At 37.2% G+C, this 21,716-nt stretch overlaps 1 protein-coding gene across 7 annotated transcripts in view; it reads right to left on the reverse strand.

Moving 5' to 3' along the window:
* Window positions 1-2,682: 2,682 nt before the first annotated feature.
* LOC143028414 (uncharacterized) overlaps window positions 2,683-21,716 on the reverse strand; it is a 254,050-nt gene continuing 235,016 nt past the window's right edge. For all 7 annotated transcript variants that reach the window (XM_076190454.1, XM_076190458.1, XM_076190456.1 and 4 more), the window contains 5 exons: window positions 18,605-18,744; window positions 15,415-15,557; window positions 13,877-13,966; window positions 13,470-13,589; window positions 2,683-10,833 (listed from right to left, as the gene is read on the reverse strand). In XM_076190454.1, the coding sequence (XP_076046569.1) occupies window positions 10,609-10,833; window positions 13,470-13,589; window positions 13,877-13,966; window positions 15,415-15,557; window positions 18,605-18,744 (718 nt within the window). In that variant the 3' untranslated portion in view covers window positions 2,683-10,608. The remainder of the gene's footprint in view (window positions 10,834-13,469; window positions 13,590-13,876; window positions 13,967-15,414; window positions 15,558-18,604; window positions 18,745-21,716) is intronic.

Consider the following 21,716-nt stretch of genomic DNA (forward strand, 5'->3'; position numbering starts at 1 on the left):
AGTGAAAGAGAATGAGTAATACAGCTGAAACTTTATATTCTATAACAAGTGTTGTGGTGTGTGGCATGGTGCTATAAGGTGCCCTGGCATACGACATGAGCAGGACACCACAGGGTTGCATTGTAGTGTTGTAGGGTGCCCCAACCACCAGATGCTTTCCAGCACAAGGATTCTTTGTCACGGCCACAAGGCCTTCATTGATACATGTGCAACGGGGGCAGGGTATTGTCTTCCTTCTGCGTAAGGAGAATGACGTTGCCCCAACGTCAGTCTATACCAGTCTCCCATACAGAGAGCATCCAACGCTCTTACTCCTGTATGCTTACGTCACAATAAAGATTCAAACATTGTCCACCCCACGTTTTAGTTCTACACATATGACAAACATGGCGCAGTGAGTAGGATAATGCTTGCAATTGCGACATGCAACAGTAAAACATGGGACAATACATGAATCGGTGCCGCGTACATGAACGGAGCACTAACGGAACTAGACCAATAGGCGACAGGGAACACACTGGACCATGAGTGCAGTGCTGATCACAGTGTGCACGTATGGGACCATGGAAAATTGTGTGATAGTGATGCGCCTTCGCGCTTATAGTGGTGCGAACAAAGAGGCCTTCATCCCACTGCTTCACCCTACCAGCCACGAACGTCATTGCTCTCCATCCTAACAACTCATCCATTACTATAGTCTTTATGTGCCTTCCTTTAAAAAATCACCTGTTTGGGTAGTTTGCTCCAATTTCCACATAAGACAATTGTGAGGTACTTTGTCAAAATCCTTATCTAGATTGGGTACACACAGTAAACCCTGCCCTCCCTATCTTATAGCACTTTGATCACTCATAAGTAAAACCCTAAAAGGTGTAAGACACATAACTTTTTAGATCTAAATCAAAACTGACTATCAGAATGTTTATCTCTTCAAGTTATTTGACCAATTGATCTTTCACAATCCATTCATATGGATTCAGTATTGTGCTTGTCAGAGATATCAGCCTGTAGATTAGTTGTGCCTCCTTCCGCATTTTTTAATTGGTACCACGTTTGTCCTTTTCCGATCATATGGCAGATGTGGACATGGGTGCAGTGTCCCTCAAGCATTTAAGCTGAGCCTGTTTTTTAGGTGATAATAAAGAGGTTTATTATGCCACCCATGGACAGCAACCACACAGATCATCACGGAGAAACAGATTTCGAAGAAGAAGAAAAGCATCAATGTCAACACAAGTTGACATTAGTGACCAAGGGACTAATCGACAACTCAATCCTCTGGATCATGATGGCCAAGTTTCATGATGTGTGATATGTGATTCGCATTACCATTGGGCTCGATATTGTGTGCATTTGTATGAGAATAATGAAGTGTCAATGAACAAGATATTGGTGGTAATAGTGAGGGACATGTGATACAAATGTCAGTATTTGTTGGATATGGCAGTGATGAAAATGTTAAACAGACTAAGATTATACATTTGGTCAAGGAGTCTTGAAATTTTGGTATATTGGATACCGGTTGTTTGACCACAATTAGCGGTCAACAATGGTTGGATAATTATTTGAACAACCTATGCAATGAAGAGTTGGCCATGGTGAGAAGAAAAATCAAGCTGAACATTTATGTTTGGATGTGGTGTAACCTATAGATCCATTAAGTGTGTAGTATTTCCATGTTGGATTGGAGGTGTGAGATCGGAGCTGTCAACCAATGTTGGTGAGTGCAATCTTCCACTTCTGATTATTAAGTAGTCAATGAAAAAAGGAAAGATACTTCTTGATTTTGGTAAGGATTCAGTGAAGATTATGAATAGATGGGTAAAGTTGAAAGTAGTATTGTCAGGTCACTACATGTTGCCACTGTTCTTGTGACTAGAACCAAGGATCCAGAATGTGTTGCTGGCTTCAACAGATAGCAGTAAAACTGCTTTAAAACTTCATTGTCAATTTGACCATCCATCTGCACTTTTTACCTCTTCTTTTCTGCTTGATTTGCCTCCCCTTCCTCTCTTAACTTAAAAAAATTTGTTCTATTACTTTTAATATTTTCTGTCATATCCCCATTTTATATCTGCCCTTGTTTATCTTACAGTTTGCTTTTCTTTGTACCTCTCATATGTTTCTCTCATCCTACTTTGCAACCAATCAGTAAATAACTCACTTCTCTTCTACAACCTTCTTCTCTTCATCATCCCACCACTCACTAACCATTCTTTTACCCCTTCCCATCCTCCTTGTTCCACACACTATCTTTGCACACCTTATTACTCCCTCTTTGAAACACCCCCATTCCTACTTCAGTTTTCACTCTTCCCCATTCCTGGTTGAGAATAGGTCACAAGGAGCACCACTTGGATGTAGTGGTCCAGCTTTTCCAGATTTCCAGTCCCCAAGTCTCACTTCCTATCCTCTTCTCAGTATGCAGTTCAGGTGAAGAGTTTCAGGACCTTAGAGTGAGATTCATAACAGGTATTGGATATCTTGGGGAATTAACCTTTGTTCCCCCAAATGATCAATTGTTCTTAACATTTGACAGAAAATATAAAATTTAAGTAATATTTTAAGGCATAAAACTAGGTTTTAGTATTAAATGGGAAGCCATATGCCATGGTTTAGGAATACCAAGTTAATCCCAACATGATACTTTGTATAAGGTTACAATAGAATAAAACAACTATATATTATAATAACATAATATTGACAATATGAGATACAGATGTATATGAAAGTCAGTTACATATGAATGATAGTGGTGGGCCTCAGGAATTCAAGAAAAAAGTAGCATTGGAAATGGCAGTTGAATGTTAAAGGGCGAACCCAACCAATATGGCTGACTGCAATACAGCAATAGCAAACTCATTAAGTAGCTGACCATAAAACAGCAAGTATAAAAATAAGCGGACTGCCTTGAGATTTATACAGGATATATCAAATAAATATCCTGTCAATTGTTTGGCTAATCTACAAAAAGTCAAAATATTGAGGCACATCAAATTAGCTCTGGCCAAAACAAGCTCACATTCATAACTTGTGCATTTGAAATGAAAAAGAATATGTTTATAATAATGATAACTAAATAAATAAAACTTAAAATGAAAACCTCAAATGCATATATTCATATATAGCACAAGAACTCTTTTACAAATCAGATATACAGTTTTATTGCACAAAAAATCTATTCACCTTTATGTGAAATACAATACATAAAATATCAAATTGTTACAAAAAATCATAAGTCCAATTTTTTTTTTTTTTCAATGTGATCTTTAACATTTTTCAATCACATAGCATTTTCAAAAGTATGGGCTTGCATACTTCTTCATCAGATTTTCACAATCTGCAATGTCTTTATACACAAACTCCTAGTATATGGAAATATTTTCATGTACAATCAAAAGTTTGGAATATTAAAGGAAGTTATTCAGTAGTTTCAAAAAGGCCAATGAACAAATTTGTTGTTGATTAACATCTAAATGGAGAGTACAGTCCAAGCATAATGCAAACTATATACTAGAGGTGACAGACAAGGAAAATGATGGAAACAAAGAACAAGCTACATATATGCAATGACAAAGATAGGATTAAAGTCACTGATGGCATGATGTATGAAAAGGACTAAGTTTGACTAGAACGTCAAACAGTTGCATATCAACTCTTCTTAATGTTCTGATCAATAGTAAAATGTCTGGAAGTATTTGCTATCAAAGTCCAGTTAAGTCTTCATTTTCACCTAAGTCCATTCAAAACTATCTCTGCATAATTCCCTTATTACCACCCCAATCAATACATAAGTTAGTAAAAAAAAAAAGAAGAAAAAAAGTGATTAGTTTATTATATATTTTTTCTAGTACTGGGTACTATATTCTTACCACCTCCCACCTCCCATACATGTGAGCATTTTCAACCAATGTAAGAAGTGCCTTATTTGTAAAGGTACACAATCTCTTATAAAATTGAAAACCAAAAAACTCAGAAAACCGATTTTTTTTTTCCTTTATAGTTTTTTCATGGAAGTTGTGTGCTAACAAAAATCATGTCTTTGATTTGTGTGAATCTAAGATCTGTGCAATCCTAAAGCCAAACCTATTTTTTATTATAAAATGTATATTATGCCTTTATATGCATCAACTAAGTTCATGTGATAAAAAACTTTTGAGCAGGACTATTATTCAAAATTATAGTACCCATCACATCAAAACAAAAATGTCTATGAACCAACTGATAGTAATAGCATAACTAGTTCCCTTCATTTGATATTGATGCAATGAATTTTTTAAACTGGAATTAGCTCTATGACTTAATTTCTCTTTCTTTTCAGAACAATAAACTTAACATATTACTATTTTTCTGGTAAATGGGATGGGAGTCCATAGTGATAATGAATGCATCAGCTGTTAGATGCTGATAGTATCTCAACTGTTTGCTATGACGTTTGTTTTGTTTACCATTTATTTTATGAAATCCTAAGATGGGTATAAATCTTTCACTGGTAATTATGGAAAGTTGGTGAAAATGTCCTAGTCCCCTACCAGGTGAAGCCTATCAGTACTCGTTGGTACTGGTATCCCTACAGGTTCAAAACTTTCTGAGTGTAAGGGGAAGGGAGAACTGACCTATTCCTGGGATATACAAATATATCCAGTATGTACATACACTACTACTATTCTAAGAAAAATAATACAAATACAAATACAAATTCCAAAATATTTCCATTCCCAAGAATTTTTGATAAGAGATTGTCCACCTGTACTTTTTCATATAGAGATGGAAGTTGACATCAATAGTATAACCACTGTACCATAGTAGTAGAAGCAGCAGCAGTAGTAGTAATAGAAGTAATAGTAGTAAAATCAGAAGAAATATATCAAATGGCAGGGAAATGAGGCAGGAGGAGCTTCACACCTTATTAGATCAGCTATCAAATCATATGAAAAGATAGCAATGGCACAGGAAGATGGGGCATCCAATTGGCTAACAGCACTATCCATCAGGGCAATGGGATTCAATTCAAACAAAAGGAAATTCACAGATGCCATTGCCTTGAGGTATGGATGGCCATTAGAAAGGCTGCCTAATAGATGTTCCTGTGGTACACAGTTTGATCCAATCCATGCAATGATATGTAAGCAGGGTAGATTCATCTGCATGAGACATGATGAAATAAAGGATCTCACTGCCCAAATGCCTTGGAAGGTATGAAAGGATGTGACCATTGAACCAACACTACTCCCCCTAGGAGGGGAGAATTTCAGGCATCACACTTCCAACTTGCATTAATAGATCTCCTGATTAAAGATGGGAAGGCTTTAAGAGGTCATGGAAGTAAATTAAGAAAAACCACATGTTGAAAAGATGTGAAGAAATACAGTTTTCCATATAGATGTATATGTGGAACAGATTAGGTGCTATAGCCCAAGCTCAAACAATACACGAGTTCAAATCTACATATGATAATTGGAAATCAAAGATATAGATTAAGTTGGAACTGTACATGAATTTGAGTCTTGGTATGTTAGAAAATTAGAGAACAGGAGACAGGACCCAATGAATGTTGTTGCTCCTTTCCTGTATGCTACAATCAAGTAAATACATCAGATGAAGCACATGTGGATGTCAGCACAAGAGGTTTCTGGACATGAGAACAACTGACCTTCTTTGACATGTGAATATTTGATCCAATAGCCCCCTGTTACAATAACCTAACCAATGACGTGTCCCACTCCCAAAATGAGAATGAGAAAATCAGGATGTACAAGGAGCATATACAGAATGTGGACCGGGGCTTATTCACTCCAATAACCTTTACAACTTCAGGTGGGATGGGTCCAAGGGCAGAGGCATTCTATGCACATCTGGCAGAGGTGATGGCAGAAAAAAAACAACAATCAAAAAGCAGCACTGTAACGTGGATGAGATGTAGATTATCATCCTCACTCCTAAGATCAGCTCTCTTATGCTTAAGAGGTACTAGGTCCCCACCCCCAAAATCAGTACATATACAAGACTTCGATTTTGAGCAGACTGTAGTAGAAAGTAGGATAAATGAACTTCTGTACTAGGCTTCATTATAGTGAAATAATACAAAATACAAAAGTGTAGTCAAACACAGTCATTGCCGAGAGGCGGGCCAGTGAACTGTGTCTCTGGGAGATAGATCCTGACTGCTTTCTTCACACAATTCCATGAGGATGGAGGTCATTAACAAAAGAAAAAAAAAAAAAAGAAGTAGCAGCAGTAGTAGTAGTAGTAGTAGTAGTATTACACAGAGCTGGGTGCATTACCACCCGACAGGTAGTGCGTTACTGCCAAAAAAGTAGTGCGTTACCAAAAAATCTGTATATGTATATATACATATACTGTACACATATGCAGTAATGCAGACCACTCTAAGGAAATTAGCATTGGTAATGCATTGATGTAAATGCACCCTAGATTTTTTGGTAATGCACTACCTGTCAAGCAGTAATGCACCCAGTTCTGGTAGTACAGGTAGTAGTAGTACAGGTGGTGTGGTAGTAGTAGTAGTAGTAGCAGTAGTGATAGTAGTAGTAGTAGTAGTAGTAGTAGTAGTAGTAGTAGTAGTAGTAGTAGTAGTAGTAGTAGTAGTAGTAGTAGTAGCAGCAGCAATAATTTTAGTAATATATTTTTTTACAGTTCATCCCTTTTTAAGCCCCCTTATCTATCTAGTTAATGCTATTTCACTCTGGCCTCATGAAACCTATATTTAATTATCCTACAACAAGTCTAATGATTCTATACTAAAACCGAAAGATGATCAAAAGTTCTATGTAATTTAGGTTTTGTAAAAAGCAAGGAGTTGAGGAAATGCTTAAGCTTTGTGAAAACACTGCCATAAAAAACCAAACTGAGAATATCTTTAATCTATAGTGGATGGATGGCCTATCATTATGAAAGACAAAGTAAATCATAAACATCAGTTCACCAAATTGTAACTAACAATAAAGAAGATATTTGTGACACTTCTTCTATTTTTTTTTTTCCTAAGTCCATCCTTGGATTACAAGCCATCGGTAGTGTACACTATGATGAACTGTAATCTCTTCCTCACTGCACGAGTTACATTTCACTGAAGGACAATATTGACTAACCCATATTGTGGGACCAGCAAGTTTTTCTAAATAGTGTTGCATTAAAAGAATTGAATGACTAGGTACTAAAGTCCTGGATACTAGAAAAGAAAGGGAACAAGGTTCAAGCATGATGAATGATCGAATATGAAAAATGATGGTGAATATTCTATTACTACATAAGAAATAATATATGATTAGAACAAGATCCTAGATTACAATGAGTGAATATTTGCATAAAACCATAACAGACTTATAGTAGAACATATGATTGGAAATCAAATTTAAGTGATGTCATGACCACATGAACCTATCTCAAATAATGTGATGTTAATGAAAATATGAAGGAAAACAACCTGTCCCATGTGTGAAGAGTGTGCTACACTTAGTGCAGCTTTTCTTTTAAATCTAGCGATGACCAAAATTTTCAATATTCAGTAACCCATCTTATATCTAACGTGATTTTTTATTCTCATTCCATATCCATAAAGTTGAGGTTAAATTTATAAAAAAGACTTTTCTAATAAAAGCACATTTCACTCAAGTTTCCAACATATATAAAATTTCACAATACTTCTATATTGTCATTCAAATTTAGATCTTGTAAACCCAAGAGGCCTATCTATCACCATTTTCTTTTGTAAACACAAATGTGAAAGTTTGTAGGGAAGGATATGCTCTTACTGCATAGCGGTTGGTGTAATAACACCGAATGTTTAGAGCAGATACAAAAGGAGTCGAACAAACACACATACACACACACACGCACACGAGCTTCCAAACTGTCAACATCTTCTCACTTGAGCTCTTTAGGCTGCTGAAGAAGACAAAAATTCTTAATAGTGCAAGAAAACAGGAGGCCTGGTTTGTATTGAATAGGAGGGGGAGCAATTGTGGTTACCCAGAATGATTTCTCTGCAGTGTTAGATTGATTTAATAAGAGAGAATGCAGAAAAATAAAAACAATGATTTTGAGACAAATGTCAGCTTGAAAGCAGAGCCATCTAGGGGTGCCATGCCAAAGTATAATGTGAACAGAGGAATTGAAATGCCAGCAAGAATTAGATTGTATAATGAAGACTCCTTTTCCGGTTTTGGTAAGTATGAAAGAAGAAATTTGAGTCAAAGGGGAAATGAGTAATAATAGAAACTGGTGGGAGAACAAATTCATTCAACTAAGGAAGGAGATTGTGGAATTAATGGAATGTTTAACGCAAGTTAACAATGAGATATCCAATCTGAAGAAATCAAACTCTGAACTTAGAAATGAACTCAAGATAATAAAAAATTATATAATAGAAGTTAAATGTGAAAATGAAAAAATGAAGATTAATGATACTACCAATAGTGAGAACTTAAAAAAAGAGGTAAATAACAAAATACAAGAAATGACTGAAAGAATTGAAGAAAACTTAGGTGAGGAAAGTATGCAAAAGATTAAGAAATGGAATGAAAACAGAGAAAATGAAGAAATTGCCTTTAAAGAAATAGTACAACAACAGATGCAGGAAAATGCAAAAGATACAATCATTCAAGTAATTAAAGAAAAGGCAAATTGGGTTACAGATACAGTGGATAGAAAAAAATTTATTGCTTTATATGGACTAAGGGAAAACATGGTTTGATGAGGTACATGAGAGAAAAAGCAGATAAAGAAACAGCAATTTCAATTCTAAAAGAAATACAAGATGGTGACCTGGATGTAGAGAAAGATATAGAAGTGTATAGAATGGGGGAATATTCTAAGGAAAGAAATCGACCATTAAAGATAAAACTAAGATCACAAATGGTAGAAGACATATTAGAAAAAACAAGTAAGTTGGCAAGGAGAAAACACTACAAGATATGGATAATAAGAGAAATAAGTGTTGAGAAAACAGAAAAAGAGAAAATACTCAAAGTGGGAAAAATACCAATGGAATGAAAAAATGCCAACATTGTACCAATATATAAAGGAGGAAACAAGGAAGAACCAACTAATTACAGACCTGTCTCCCTAACAAGCACTATCGCTAAAATTTGTGTGAAAATTATCAAGAATAGATGGGTAAGACACCTGGAAGAAAACAATATAATAAACTCGAGACAATTTGGATTCAGACAGGGAAGATCATGTACCACAAATTTAATCTGTTTTTACTTGTCTAATAGATATACTACAAGAAAGGGATGGATGGGCTGATTGTGCTTTCCTAGACTTACAAAAAGCCTTTAACATAGTACCACACACATTATTTAAAAATTTGGAAAACATAGGAGGGATACAAGGCAACCTACTAAACTGGATGGAGGATTTCCTGCATGGTAGAAAAATGAGAGTAGTACTCAGAGAAAAGTATTCAGGTTGGAAGGAGGTGATTAGTGGAGTCCCACAAGGATCTGTATTGGCTCCAATAATGTTCACTATTTATGTGAATGACATGGATGATGATGTGGAATGTTACATGAGCTTCTTTGTAGATGATGATAAATTGTTGAGGAAAGTGGAAACTGAAATCACTACAGAGAGACCTGAACAAGGTTTGGAAATGGAATCAGAAGTGGGAAGTGGACTTCAAAATCAAGAAATGTAGCATAATGGAATTTGGAAAAAGTAAGAAAAGAATATCATGACAATATATAATTGGAACTAAGGAGGTAAAGAAAGTCTGAAAAAGAACTGGGAGTAATTATCTCAAATGACTTGTCATCTGATAAACAAATAAACAGAATTGTCGGAGAATCCTATAACTTGCTAACATCAATAAAAGTGGCATTTGCCTATTTGGACAAAGAGATGATTAAAAAAATATTAGTCACATTAATAGGGCCTAGACTGGAGTATGCTGCAACATTATGGTCACCCAGTACCAAAAAGAATATAAAGAAAATTGAAAGAATCCAGTGAGCAACCACGGAAATGGCTCCAGCACTTTCAAATTTGTCACATGAAAAGAGACTGGCTAAACTGAAGTTACAGGCTTTGGAACAAAGAGAGAGAGGCGACCTACTGACCATCTATAGAATCATGAAAGGCACAGAAATACTTGATAGAGAGGACTTACTAAATTGGGACAAGAAAAACACAAGAGGACATGGAAAGAAACTCAAAAAGTATAGTTATAGAAGAGATCTGAAGAAAAACAGTGGTGGACACTTGGAACAAACTGGATGAAACAATAGTGTGTGCAAAAACCACACACGAGTTTAAAAGCAAACTAGACACTGCGAGATACAAAGATAGAACACCACAAATGTAGCTCCCCTTCCTGTAAGATACAACTAGGTAAATGCACACGCACACACACACAAACATACACACACACACACACACATACACACCACACACACACAGTAAATGTATATACACACAATAATTCTTGCTTCCCTTCTTTTCCATCACACATTTCGCTTGAATAATTCTTATATTTTCAGTCCATTTCCCTAGCTTAGGGAATCTTAAGAGGTGTATGTCTCAATTGCTTCACATAATTTTCAGCTTAAAGGTAATGCCTTATTCTGCGTTGCTGATTAACTGCTAAACAGGTGAGAATAAAGCATCCCTTCTCTTGTCATATTCTGCTATGTGCCAAGTCTGATTTAGGTACAAAAATTGTGTGAAGAGCCGGTAGAGTGTGTTACGAGCCTTGACCTCAACATACATGGCAACGAAGAAGGCAACAAAAAATAGCACCCCACAGGTCAATGTAACCACTTCAGATTTGGTCAGTTCAGCTTCATCCTTCCTGGGAATCACTCGATCCTGAAATCAGTAAGAGTAATTTATTAAAGCTTGGCATGGAGACATGACTGAAAATTTAAACCTGTCAAAGAGCTTTAAAGTTAAAACCTAACACAGGTCAATGTTCAATAAAAAATATCTATGCTAATGCATTATCTTGATATTCAGCATCTTTCCAAGCTTTATTCTTGGAGTAAGGGAACATATACCACGATGAGGTCTCTTCTACTCAGCCCTTTAGTTTTAATTTTCTGGTGAATTATTGCAGCCTTGCCTCCACTCAGATTTGTTCCCACTGGTATGTCGTTTCTCACAACAATTACTTCACCCTCCATTTTATGTTCTCTGTCTCTTTTCCAGAAGGTGTATCTATTATTCCCCAGTTGTGAATCAAAATTTGCATCATTTGCTCTGTGAAATTTATTCTTTAAATATGTGAATCCCTTGCCAGTTTTATCCATACCTTTGATAAAAAATTCATGAACCCCAGTTTAATATGGAAAGGAAGCAGATGAATTTTCTCAGGATTTACAAGTGGAGTGCCAATGATATTCTTCTCTGCTAGAACCAGTGATTGCTTTTACCAGACTTATATATATATATATATATATATATATATATATATATATATACATATATATATATATATATATATATATATATATATATATATACTATTATCAGACCTCACCCAACATGACTTCACCGTGCACGAAATTTCACATTTACATGAATTGGCAAGATATCCCAGCATTTGCCGAACACAACCATAATTCACGATAGCATGATTTGAATAGCCTGCCTGGTCATGTTGTGCATCAGTGTCTGGAGAGGGTCTAGCAACCTAACCTATTTTTCCCATAAGACCTGTTATTTGCCCAATAAGAATTTTGTTCTGCATGATGGCTAAGGAACCTAACACCTGTGTTCAACAAGGTCTGACTATACATATATCTTTATCCCAACTGTCCCACTCACAGAGGCAGCAGCAAAACTTTGTGTAGCTCATCTACATTTCAAATAAAAGTGCCTCAACCTTTAGGTGATCACAGTCATTTGAATTCCTCATATCTAATTTTTTGCAACAGAAGCTTTATACCATTGTATTTTATCATACTTCAATTTAGTTTCATGAGCCAATGGAAAAGAAGGAAATTTATTTCCATTATGTTTTCAATCTTTCTTTGAAGGGGTTAATAAACAAGTTCCACTCAGTTGCATTATATTCGTGACCAGGGGCCAAATTTATAAAAGATCCTAACCCTAATTTATAAAATATCCTAACCCTAATGGCAGAGATATTACCTAAATTCCTATGTCGGCAACCTAAATGCTTATGTCTAGACATAACCTCGACTTCATGGACAGCTGATTTAGGTAAAATCTCTCTCATTTTGAAGATTTATGTCTAGACTTGGGGGTTAGGATCATTTTTGAATGGAGCCAAAAATGGGAAATGAATTCCAATACCATAAAATGCAAAGTACTGGAAATGGTCAATAGCTACAAAAGACTATCCCCTTGGGAAATAAACTCATTACAAAAGCAAAAGAGGAGAAAGATTTAGGAGTGTTCATGAAAGACAACCTGACACACATATCAACAGGACTGTGGAAGAGACATACAGACTGGCTACAGGAGATTAAAGTGGTTTTTCATTATATGGATGTGGAAATTATGAAAAGACTCATACAAACTCTGATCCATCCAGGACTTGAATATGCATCAGTGGTATAGTTCTCACACAGAATGAGGGATATAAGCAATATTGAGAGAATACATAGGGAAGCAACCAAACTGGCTCCCAGCCTGGCAAATAAAACAAACGAGGAGAGACTAAAAGCACTGAATCACCCAACTTTGAAAGATTGAAGAGAAAGAGGTGATATAATTACAGTATTCAGGTCACTAAAGAGGATCCTTGACAGATGAAATCTCTTGATAAAGAAAAGGAGGACTTAAAGAGGTCATGAAAACTAATAAAAAAAATACTACTTGCCTACAGGATGTACACAAATAAAATTTTCTATAATTCATAGATATTTGGAGTAGCTTAGAAGGCGATATAAGCCCAAGCTGGAATTTGAATCTAAATTTGATAATTAGAAATTTAAGTTATAGACCAAGTTGGAACCACAGATGAATCTGAGGCTAGGTATAATAAACTGGGGAGTAGGAGACTTGATGAGCATTGCTACTTTCCTGTAAACATTTGGTAAATACACTTGAGGAGAAGAGAAGGAGAAGGAGACACATGGGGTAGGATAAGAAAAACTACATTTGACAAGAACAGCTTTGGAATGTCAGGCTATGCACATTGACACACATTAATATGAAATTCTGCATTTGAAAAAAAAAAAATTCCAAGCTGTCTGAAGCAAATGATGGTGATGGTAGGAAGTACATACATACATATACCAAAGGCTTTTTCCCTCTACACGGGGGGTAGCCAAAAAGACAAAAGGCATAGAAACCACTCCCACCCATTCCATTTCCTATATATTCCACTCCCCTCCACCCTCCTCCCTCCCTCTTATCTTGGCACCTCCTGGTAGCAAGTAGGGTATGAAAAACTACATCTGACAAGAACAGATTTGGAATGTCAGGCTACGCACATTAATTTGAAATTCGGTGTTAAAAAACAAAAAATTTCCAACCTGTCTGAAGCATATGATGGTGATGGTGGCACATGTTGCCATAATGATGAGACACAGTAGGAAGATGGAGTGTAGGATTTTATCAGCACGGGTACAGTGCGGAACTTTCCAATGCCTCATCTGCACATGAAATAAATTATAGTAGTATAGAATTATGTATTCATAAAAAATATTCGACCTTTAAATACAAAAGCAGATGTAAAATGATAATGCACTTGGAAATGATATATAAAGTTTTAGTTATAAATTATATGAAAGTTAAGCATTTTATTATTTGAATATATCATTGAAATTAACTTCTGACACCAAATCACCACAAAGCCAGTATGGCACAAAATTGAGCACCTACAGATGAAACTGTATAATGAAAACTAAACTATGGTCATACATCAATAGAAACTACTCACTCTAAATTTCTTGTGTCGGAGGAACTGGTAATTGCACAGTTCACATGCTGGGGCTTTCTTGCATCTTTTACTAGATATTTCAAGCCATTTCTGTAAAAATAAGAAGTATATATAAAACTTCAATACAACAAGTATTTACAAAATTAAGAGGATTCAAATAAAACACGAGGGGATAAAATTTTCCTATTCAGGAATAAAAGTCAAATGGTATCAGAGGTCCCAGTTTTCAGAATATTTCATTCATGTAATTCAACACTAAGAATTGGAGCCGCAACTGTCACACAATATATGCACCCAAAATACATCAACACAAATACCCTTACCATATTACAGATAAACATAAACTGTATCACAAATACATGCTGTTTCAATTCATAAATAAACACAACATAAATATAGCTCTAATCCAGAGAAACTAGAACAAAAAAAATCTACATTACCTACATTCACTGATTACACAATAATAAGTGTAGACAACACACGTCACAAAAATGGATTCATTGCATTCCCTTTTCTAATAAAATAATTAATCAATCTGTTGCCCCCAGTTTCTTTTGTACTCACAGCCTCCAGGAAACCAGCAACAGCTTCCAGTTAGGATCATAGGTCACTTAAAGAAGAGGTATTGTGTTGTTGTTTGGGAAATGTAAATGTGGGGCATAGCAGTCCGAGGTGTTCTGTGTCTTCTGTATGGAGGACGCTGAACACCACATCTTACACTACCCTGCAGTATCCTGACAAAATATTTCATCCTTGAGAGAGCTATGGGCCTGTCTGGTGGTCATTGCCAGTTACTTGGGATCTAAACAATTGCCCTACCTCTATACGACCTTTATGAAAGAAAGAAAAGAAAAGAAAAGAAAAATTCAATAGCCTGACTATAAAACCAGGATGGTATATAAAGGAGGAACAGTATGTACTCTGCCCAGGATTGACAGAATATTTAGTTGCTATTGTTTTTGCAAATTATACATTTTCATTCTTATATATATTTTTATATGAAGTTTAACAAAAGTAATCAATGACAAAGAAGACACTAAGTTACCTGTAGTGTATTTAAATATATGAAAACCATCCAAAAGGATGGCAGAGGATTCAGGTAAAATTAATCTTGTGAAGAGTTGATGCATTGAAAAATCTGGGTACAACTAATTACTTTGTTAAATACAAACAAAAAAACAAATTCAAGGGATACAATCAGTATATGACAGTGCATACACCAAAGGAAAATATAACAGACAACCCCGGGGCCTGTACAGCAGCACAGGCAAAGTTTAAGAGTTGATATGCCTCTGACATTTTGTCCCTCCAACAACAAGGGATCTCTTATGCTGTTTTTGATTCTTACAGACAAATGTGTTGTGACAATTTTGTCAATTACACTGGTAACCACCAGGTGCTGGGTCCTTTAAGTTATAACTGTCCCTCCTCTTACAAAATTGCATGTGCACACCCATGCCAAGATCAACAATGCAACTTCTTTATCTTTAAGCCACTTCAGACTACAATAAGGACTCTGAAATACATATAATACATACCATGAGACAGCCTTGGTGAATAAACTGCATCGTGCCTGCACAGCGACAAGGGGAAATAAGTGTGTCAAGCCCCTCTCCTTGAGGCAAGTGGCAAATTCGACACATTGGCATAGATGCAGTGGACGAAGAAGTGGATAAAACTCCTGAAAAAAATACAAGCACAGAATTAAAATATTAAACTCACTACTTTTCCTTGTGAAAATGGTTTCAAAATATAATAATACTAGAATGTATATCCACTTAAGGTGACATTAACATGTCTCTCTCTTGTACATCACACATATGCAAACCATAGTGAATCACATAGACACATTCTTTCAACATGTGGTCTTTCTTAATTGGAAGTAAATTAAGAAAAAACACATGTTGAAAGGATGTGAAGAAATAGAGTTTTCCATATAGACGCATAAACATGTGGAATAGCTTAGAAAGTGATATAGCCCAAGCTCAAACAATACACGAGTTCAAATCTAAATATGATAATTGAAAATCATAGGTATACATAAGTTGAAACTGTACATGAATTTGAGTCTAAGTATGTTAGAAAATTAGAGAATAGGAGACAGGACCCAATGAGCATTATTCTTTTCCTGTATACTACAATTATTTAGATAAACATGTAGGGCTACATATTTGAGGCTAGATAGGATAAACAATTTGAGAACAGGAGACAGGAACCAATGAGCGTTGCTCCTTTTCCTGTCTACTACAATTAGGTAAACACACACACAGTGGAGTTCCACAAGGTTCAGTGTTTGCACCAATAATGTTTTTTGTCTATGTCAATAACATGATGGATGGAACAAGTTATGCCAACATTTTTGCAGATGACACAAAAATCACAAGGAGAACGAAAAATGAGGAGGATGGAAGACTATTGCAAAAAGATTTAGATACTATTTTTGCATGGTGTGATGTCCTCCGTATTCAGGGAGCCAAAATGAAAGGAATGTTGTGTGGGTCAGCCATGTTTAATATGTCCCCCAACCAGAGAACCATCAATGTAAACAAATGAAACCCTAAGCAGTTCAACTTTATGTTGGGATTTTTTTTTTAAGTCTTGATCATTCTTAGAAGCATTTTGCCATCCATATATAGTATAGTGAAGTACCTTGAGTTAGCACAGGGGCAGCAGCAGTGCTATTTTAAATAAATCGCTGCTATTAGATACTAGTTCCATAACAACAGTTAAAAATATTCAGGGCTCTTTTGATCTTTCTTTTATTATGATTATTTTGTCAACCTTGTGGGCGGCATGTCCAGACAAGAATTGCCGCCCATCCCCCCAAATGTGCCGCCCCAGGGCATACCCCCCGCCCATGTGAGGGTCCTGGATTCTTTGGGCATACCCCCCGCCCATGTGAGGGTCCTGGATTCTTTTAACGTTCAGTACAGCAAGATGGTTGCGCTCGGGATTTGTGCTCAGAGACTGCGCGATGGCCCGGATTGACTGATATATAAACACACACACACACACGCCCACACACAACTCGTGCCGCGGTTGGTAGAGTTTCCGGCTGCCATTACGGCGATCCGGGTTCGTATCCTGCCCAGGGCTGAAATGATTTAAGTATCGCTGCGCTGCGAGTTGCTACTCCAACTCTTGTGGGCGGGGAGTTGGGTGTGTGTGCGCGTGTAAGGTCACAGCATTACCCACAGATCGGTCATATGAGCTCTGAGCTCTCTTCCGGGTGGGAAATAGCTGTCGATCACGAGTACAACACGTGATCCAAGACCATGGTGAATCACACATGAAAAGAAACTAAAAAAGGAGAGTTATAGAAGAGACATATAAAAAACAGTTTTCCACATAGAGTGTTGAACACTTGGAACAAACTGGAGGAAACAACAATGTGTGTAAAGACTATGCATGAATTTATGAGCAAACTAGACACTGCGAGATAGAAAGACGGGATACCACGAACGTAGCTCCCCTTCCCATAAGATACAACTAGGTAAATACACACACATATGTACGTGTACATACAAGAATTTAAGAGCAAACTAGTTATGGAGAGATACAAAGACGGGACACCACGAGCATAGCTCCCCTTCCCGTAAGATATAACTAGGTAAATACACACACTCCTTTCCTGTATATTCGTTTAACTAAATACACACACACAAGAGAGAGAGGGAGGCAAGAGGGAGACAGAGACAGAGAGAGAGAGAGAGAGAGAGAGAGAGAGAGAGAGAGAGAGAGAGAGAGAGAGAGAGAGAGAGAGAGAGAGAGAGAGAGAGAGAGAGAGAGAGAGAGAGAGAGAGAGAGAGAGAGAGAGAGAGAGAGAGAGAGAGAGAGAGAGAGAGAGAGAGAGAGAGAAACTAAGTCTCCTGTCAGTAAATACTGGGTTCCGAACTCCGTAGACTTATCGAGGCTATTTCGGAGACAAGGCACGGCCTCCTAACCCAGGACCAGAATTCCCGTGCTTCAAACTCGAAAAGTCCTGTGCCATTATACTATTGTTCTAGGAAAATATCGTACAGCATTCTTATTGCATCTAAAAATCAATTTAATTTAAATAAACGGATACTGTCAGAATAACTCGTTGTCTGCAAATCACCATGATTCAATGTTCCGTTGATCGAGATGGGTTCGAGTCCTTAGACAACAAAGGAGTCACCCAGTGGTCAACAAAGATGGCTTGGCAGCAAACTGGCTGAAATTCGTATTTCGTGCAAGAAAAAATTGTAGTTTAAATGTTTGTTGCAAATCCATCTCCAAAACGAGGAGAAGACTAGTGTTTACGTTGCCAAGATAATCCTTGAGAACAAAATTTCGTTCAAAATGAGTATCATGAATCATATTTCAAATAAATTACAAAACTCACGAAAATGAGAGAGGAAGAGGAGATGGATCGGCCCCGCTGGGGCATGACGTCATATCGGGCGTCGTATTTTTAGCCAATCAGTGGACTCGCAATTTGTTGGGGAGTCCCCACGGTCCAATGAGAGGCTTTGTCTTTCACTTCTGTATTCTACGGATATTTAAGACTACATCAACCTCTATTATATCTAAAAAAAATTATACACCGAAAGGGCTCCCGTCGGCATGCTCTGTTCTTGCAACTCGTTGTTATTGCAACCTGGAAGATGATACATAAATCCTTGCGGGAAGTCGGAAAATGAAACACCAACACAGACTGATGCACAGCTGCGCGAGACGGGGGAGAAAATACAGACAGAAACTAACCAGTTCTTGTGTAGGACGGAACACGAGGGAAAGAGGAGGCTGCGAGGCGGACCAGCTGTTCTCGAAAATCTTCACCGGGTTCGGAACCGCTGAGGGAGGCTGTTTCGATTGCGTTCATTCCAGGGCATTCCATGCCGCATCTGTTGGTAACAAAAGACGAAGAGAAATAAGTGTCACGGGGTAAAAATTAGTTGATAAAAAAAGGAGCAATACATACATATACCAAAGGCTTTTTTCCACCTTACAAGTGAGGTAGCCAAAAAACAAAGGCATAAAAAACCACTCCCATCCATTCCATTCCCTACAGACTCCACTCCCCTCTACCCTCTTCCCTCTCTCTTATCTTAGCACCTCCTGGATGAGCAATACTCCAAGAAATTCCATGCCAAATATTTTTATAAAAGATAAAGAAGAAGAAAAAAAAAATACATGGAAGAAGTCATCGGTGGTATCTGGTGATCTAAGAAAAACATTCCTCGCCACGTCTGTTTATAAAAAGGTAAGAAGTCAATTAAAAAAAATTAGTGTCATTTGTTTTAAGACATTTCATGCTATATCTGTTGATCGAAATTTCGAAGAGAATTTGTTTGGGGGAAATAGTCAGTGCCACTTCTTCATAAAAAAAAAAAAAAAAAAAAAAAAAAATTGATAGGGTAAGGTCAACTACGCCAAAGGGCGCGTACCTGCGGCCGAAGCAGCCCCCTTTGTCCTATTATGCGCTTTGGGGATCCTTGAGGCAGATAACAGTTTCTACTGGGAATCGGAAAGGAGTTCGGGGATTCGAACCCTCAACTAAACGAATGCGAGGCCAGCACGCTGCCGATTATACCACTTAAAACATTACAGAAATGATGATGATGATGATGAGAGATGATGATGATAATGATGATGATGATGAGAAAGTTGATGATGATGATGATGATGAGAAAGTTGATGATGATGATGATGATGATGATGATGATGATGATGATGATGATGATGATGATGATGATGATGATGATGATGATGATGCACAGCGTAGCCCACCCACCTCCAAGCCGTTGTATAATTCGTTGCAGTTCTATCTATGTATCTATCTATGTTCGTAAAGAGCTGGAGTCCAGGAGCCATGCTATCAGAAAAAAAAAATCAAACACTGGACTCAAGTGACAGAATTTGCTACCGACGTTTCGAACCCTGTCCGGGGTTCGTCCTCAGGGTTATACAATGTCAGCAAAAGGAATCAAATAGTATACCAGTGTTCCCTAGGACAGGTCCCATCAGATTGAACAGAGTTGCAGGTTAACAGAATTCCACACCAGTAAAACGCCCCTCTCCCAGAGAACACTGGTACACTATTTAATTGATTCCTTTTGCTGACATTGCCTAACCCTGAAGACGAACACCGGACAGGATTCGAAACGTCGGTAGTAAATTCTGTTAGTCTGAGTCCAGTGTTTGAAATTTTTCCGATAACTATCTATCTATATACGAAAGACTTCTTCACTCTTATAAGCGACGCCCTCCCCTCCGCTCCCACCCATTCCACGCCCATCCGTGACCTGTTTGTTCCCCATTCATCTTAGCTCTCCGCCCAATGCTGTTACATTACTATAGCTATTCTGACACATTTAACGCAAGGGAATTACTGTACATTATATCAAAGTGAGTACTAAATACTGAAGGCTATATTTATTACGTTCTGCTCCATATATACCACGGGTCCGGTTGGACATATACGGCCACCTACAGAAATAGGTTTGTTTGTATAAACAAATTCAAATTACATACACATAAAACACAGTGACGAGTTTAAGCCAGGAAGTCCTTGTATCCAGGATTTGGTAGGCTAAGACCCACTTTACTTGTACATGTGGTTCCAAGAACTACTCCAGTGTCTAATTACTATAGGGATAAGGTAAAATAGACTATGTAGTACTTGATCATTCACTTCATTTATCTGCCCAGGACCCAAAAATATAGCATTAGCGGCTTCAGTGATCAGTAAAATCATCTATGAAGAAAATAAATTATAGACGGTCAAAAACCAACCTGCTCAAATGCAGGAAAGAATTCGGATAATAAAACATTCACCCAACGTGTGTTTTTCTTCCGTTTTTAAACAAAACAAAAATTGTCGAATTTTATAGCCAATCTGAAACATTGATGATAAAAGTAACGTTAAAAGAAAACAAGTTCTTTTGAAAAATTTTATTTATACTTTCGTATGAATTCGAATCCCCTTTGGACGGTGCAATGCATAATACTGTGCGTAGCAATATTTTTTTTTACAACAGTCCCTTAATTTAAACAACCCAAGTTAAGAAATGCTGGGCTAAACTATGTTACCATCACATCATCTCATAGCAATTCTTAACATCTTGAACATATTTCTGAGTGATGATGATAGCCTGAAAACTAGAGTTTAAATAATTCGCTAAAGTCGATTTGAATGGAGTTCGCTAGGGCTACGCTTACGTTCCTATACACCCAAATTACCCTTTTCACTCACGACTTGCACACTTATCCTGACCGGCCAGCGCGATTCTATTCAGTAGAAAGAAACTTCCTTGCGCAACCAAACAGTTAAACTTATTTCGATTAACAATTTCAAAATTATTTAGTTGTGCGTTTATTCTGATTACATCTCGGCGATTTTATTCAACATAGAGAACCCCCTTCCCTCCCCGCGATGCGAAAGATTAAAATGATGAGGAAATTACAGCGTGTAAATGTAATTCTGCTATAGATTCTTTGATCACTCATCATAACGGATGGTTTCTCTGCATGCCTGATTACTTTCTACTCGTGTAGTCATGGGAATTCCTTCTGGGTAATAAAACCATCCACAGGCCGTAATGATAACACTTTCGAGGTTGAAATGTCTTTCGTAAAGGTGGATCAGTGAGCCCTCAACGACATGAGAGACAAAATGTACGACGCCGAGGCAATATGTGCCAAAAACGCTGACACACTTCACCCTAACTCTGGAGATAAGACCAAATTCTTAAACCGAGATGGCGTTTACCCTTTCACCGAAGTGATCTCACCTCAACTTAAATGAAATCCTCTGACATAAGCCAGGATGTCGTCTAGATAAAACGCCATTTCCGTATCGATGGGATTGCATGTG

Source organism: Oratosquilla oratoria, chromosome 9, assembly GCF_046742065.1.
Source record: "Oratosquilla oratoria isolate Oo_2021 chromosome 9, ASM4674206v1, whole genome shotgun sequence".
NCBI classification, from domain to species: Eukaryota; Metazoa; Arthropoda; class Malacostraca; order Stomatopoda; family Squillidae; genus Oratosquilla; species Oratosquilla oratoria.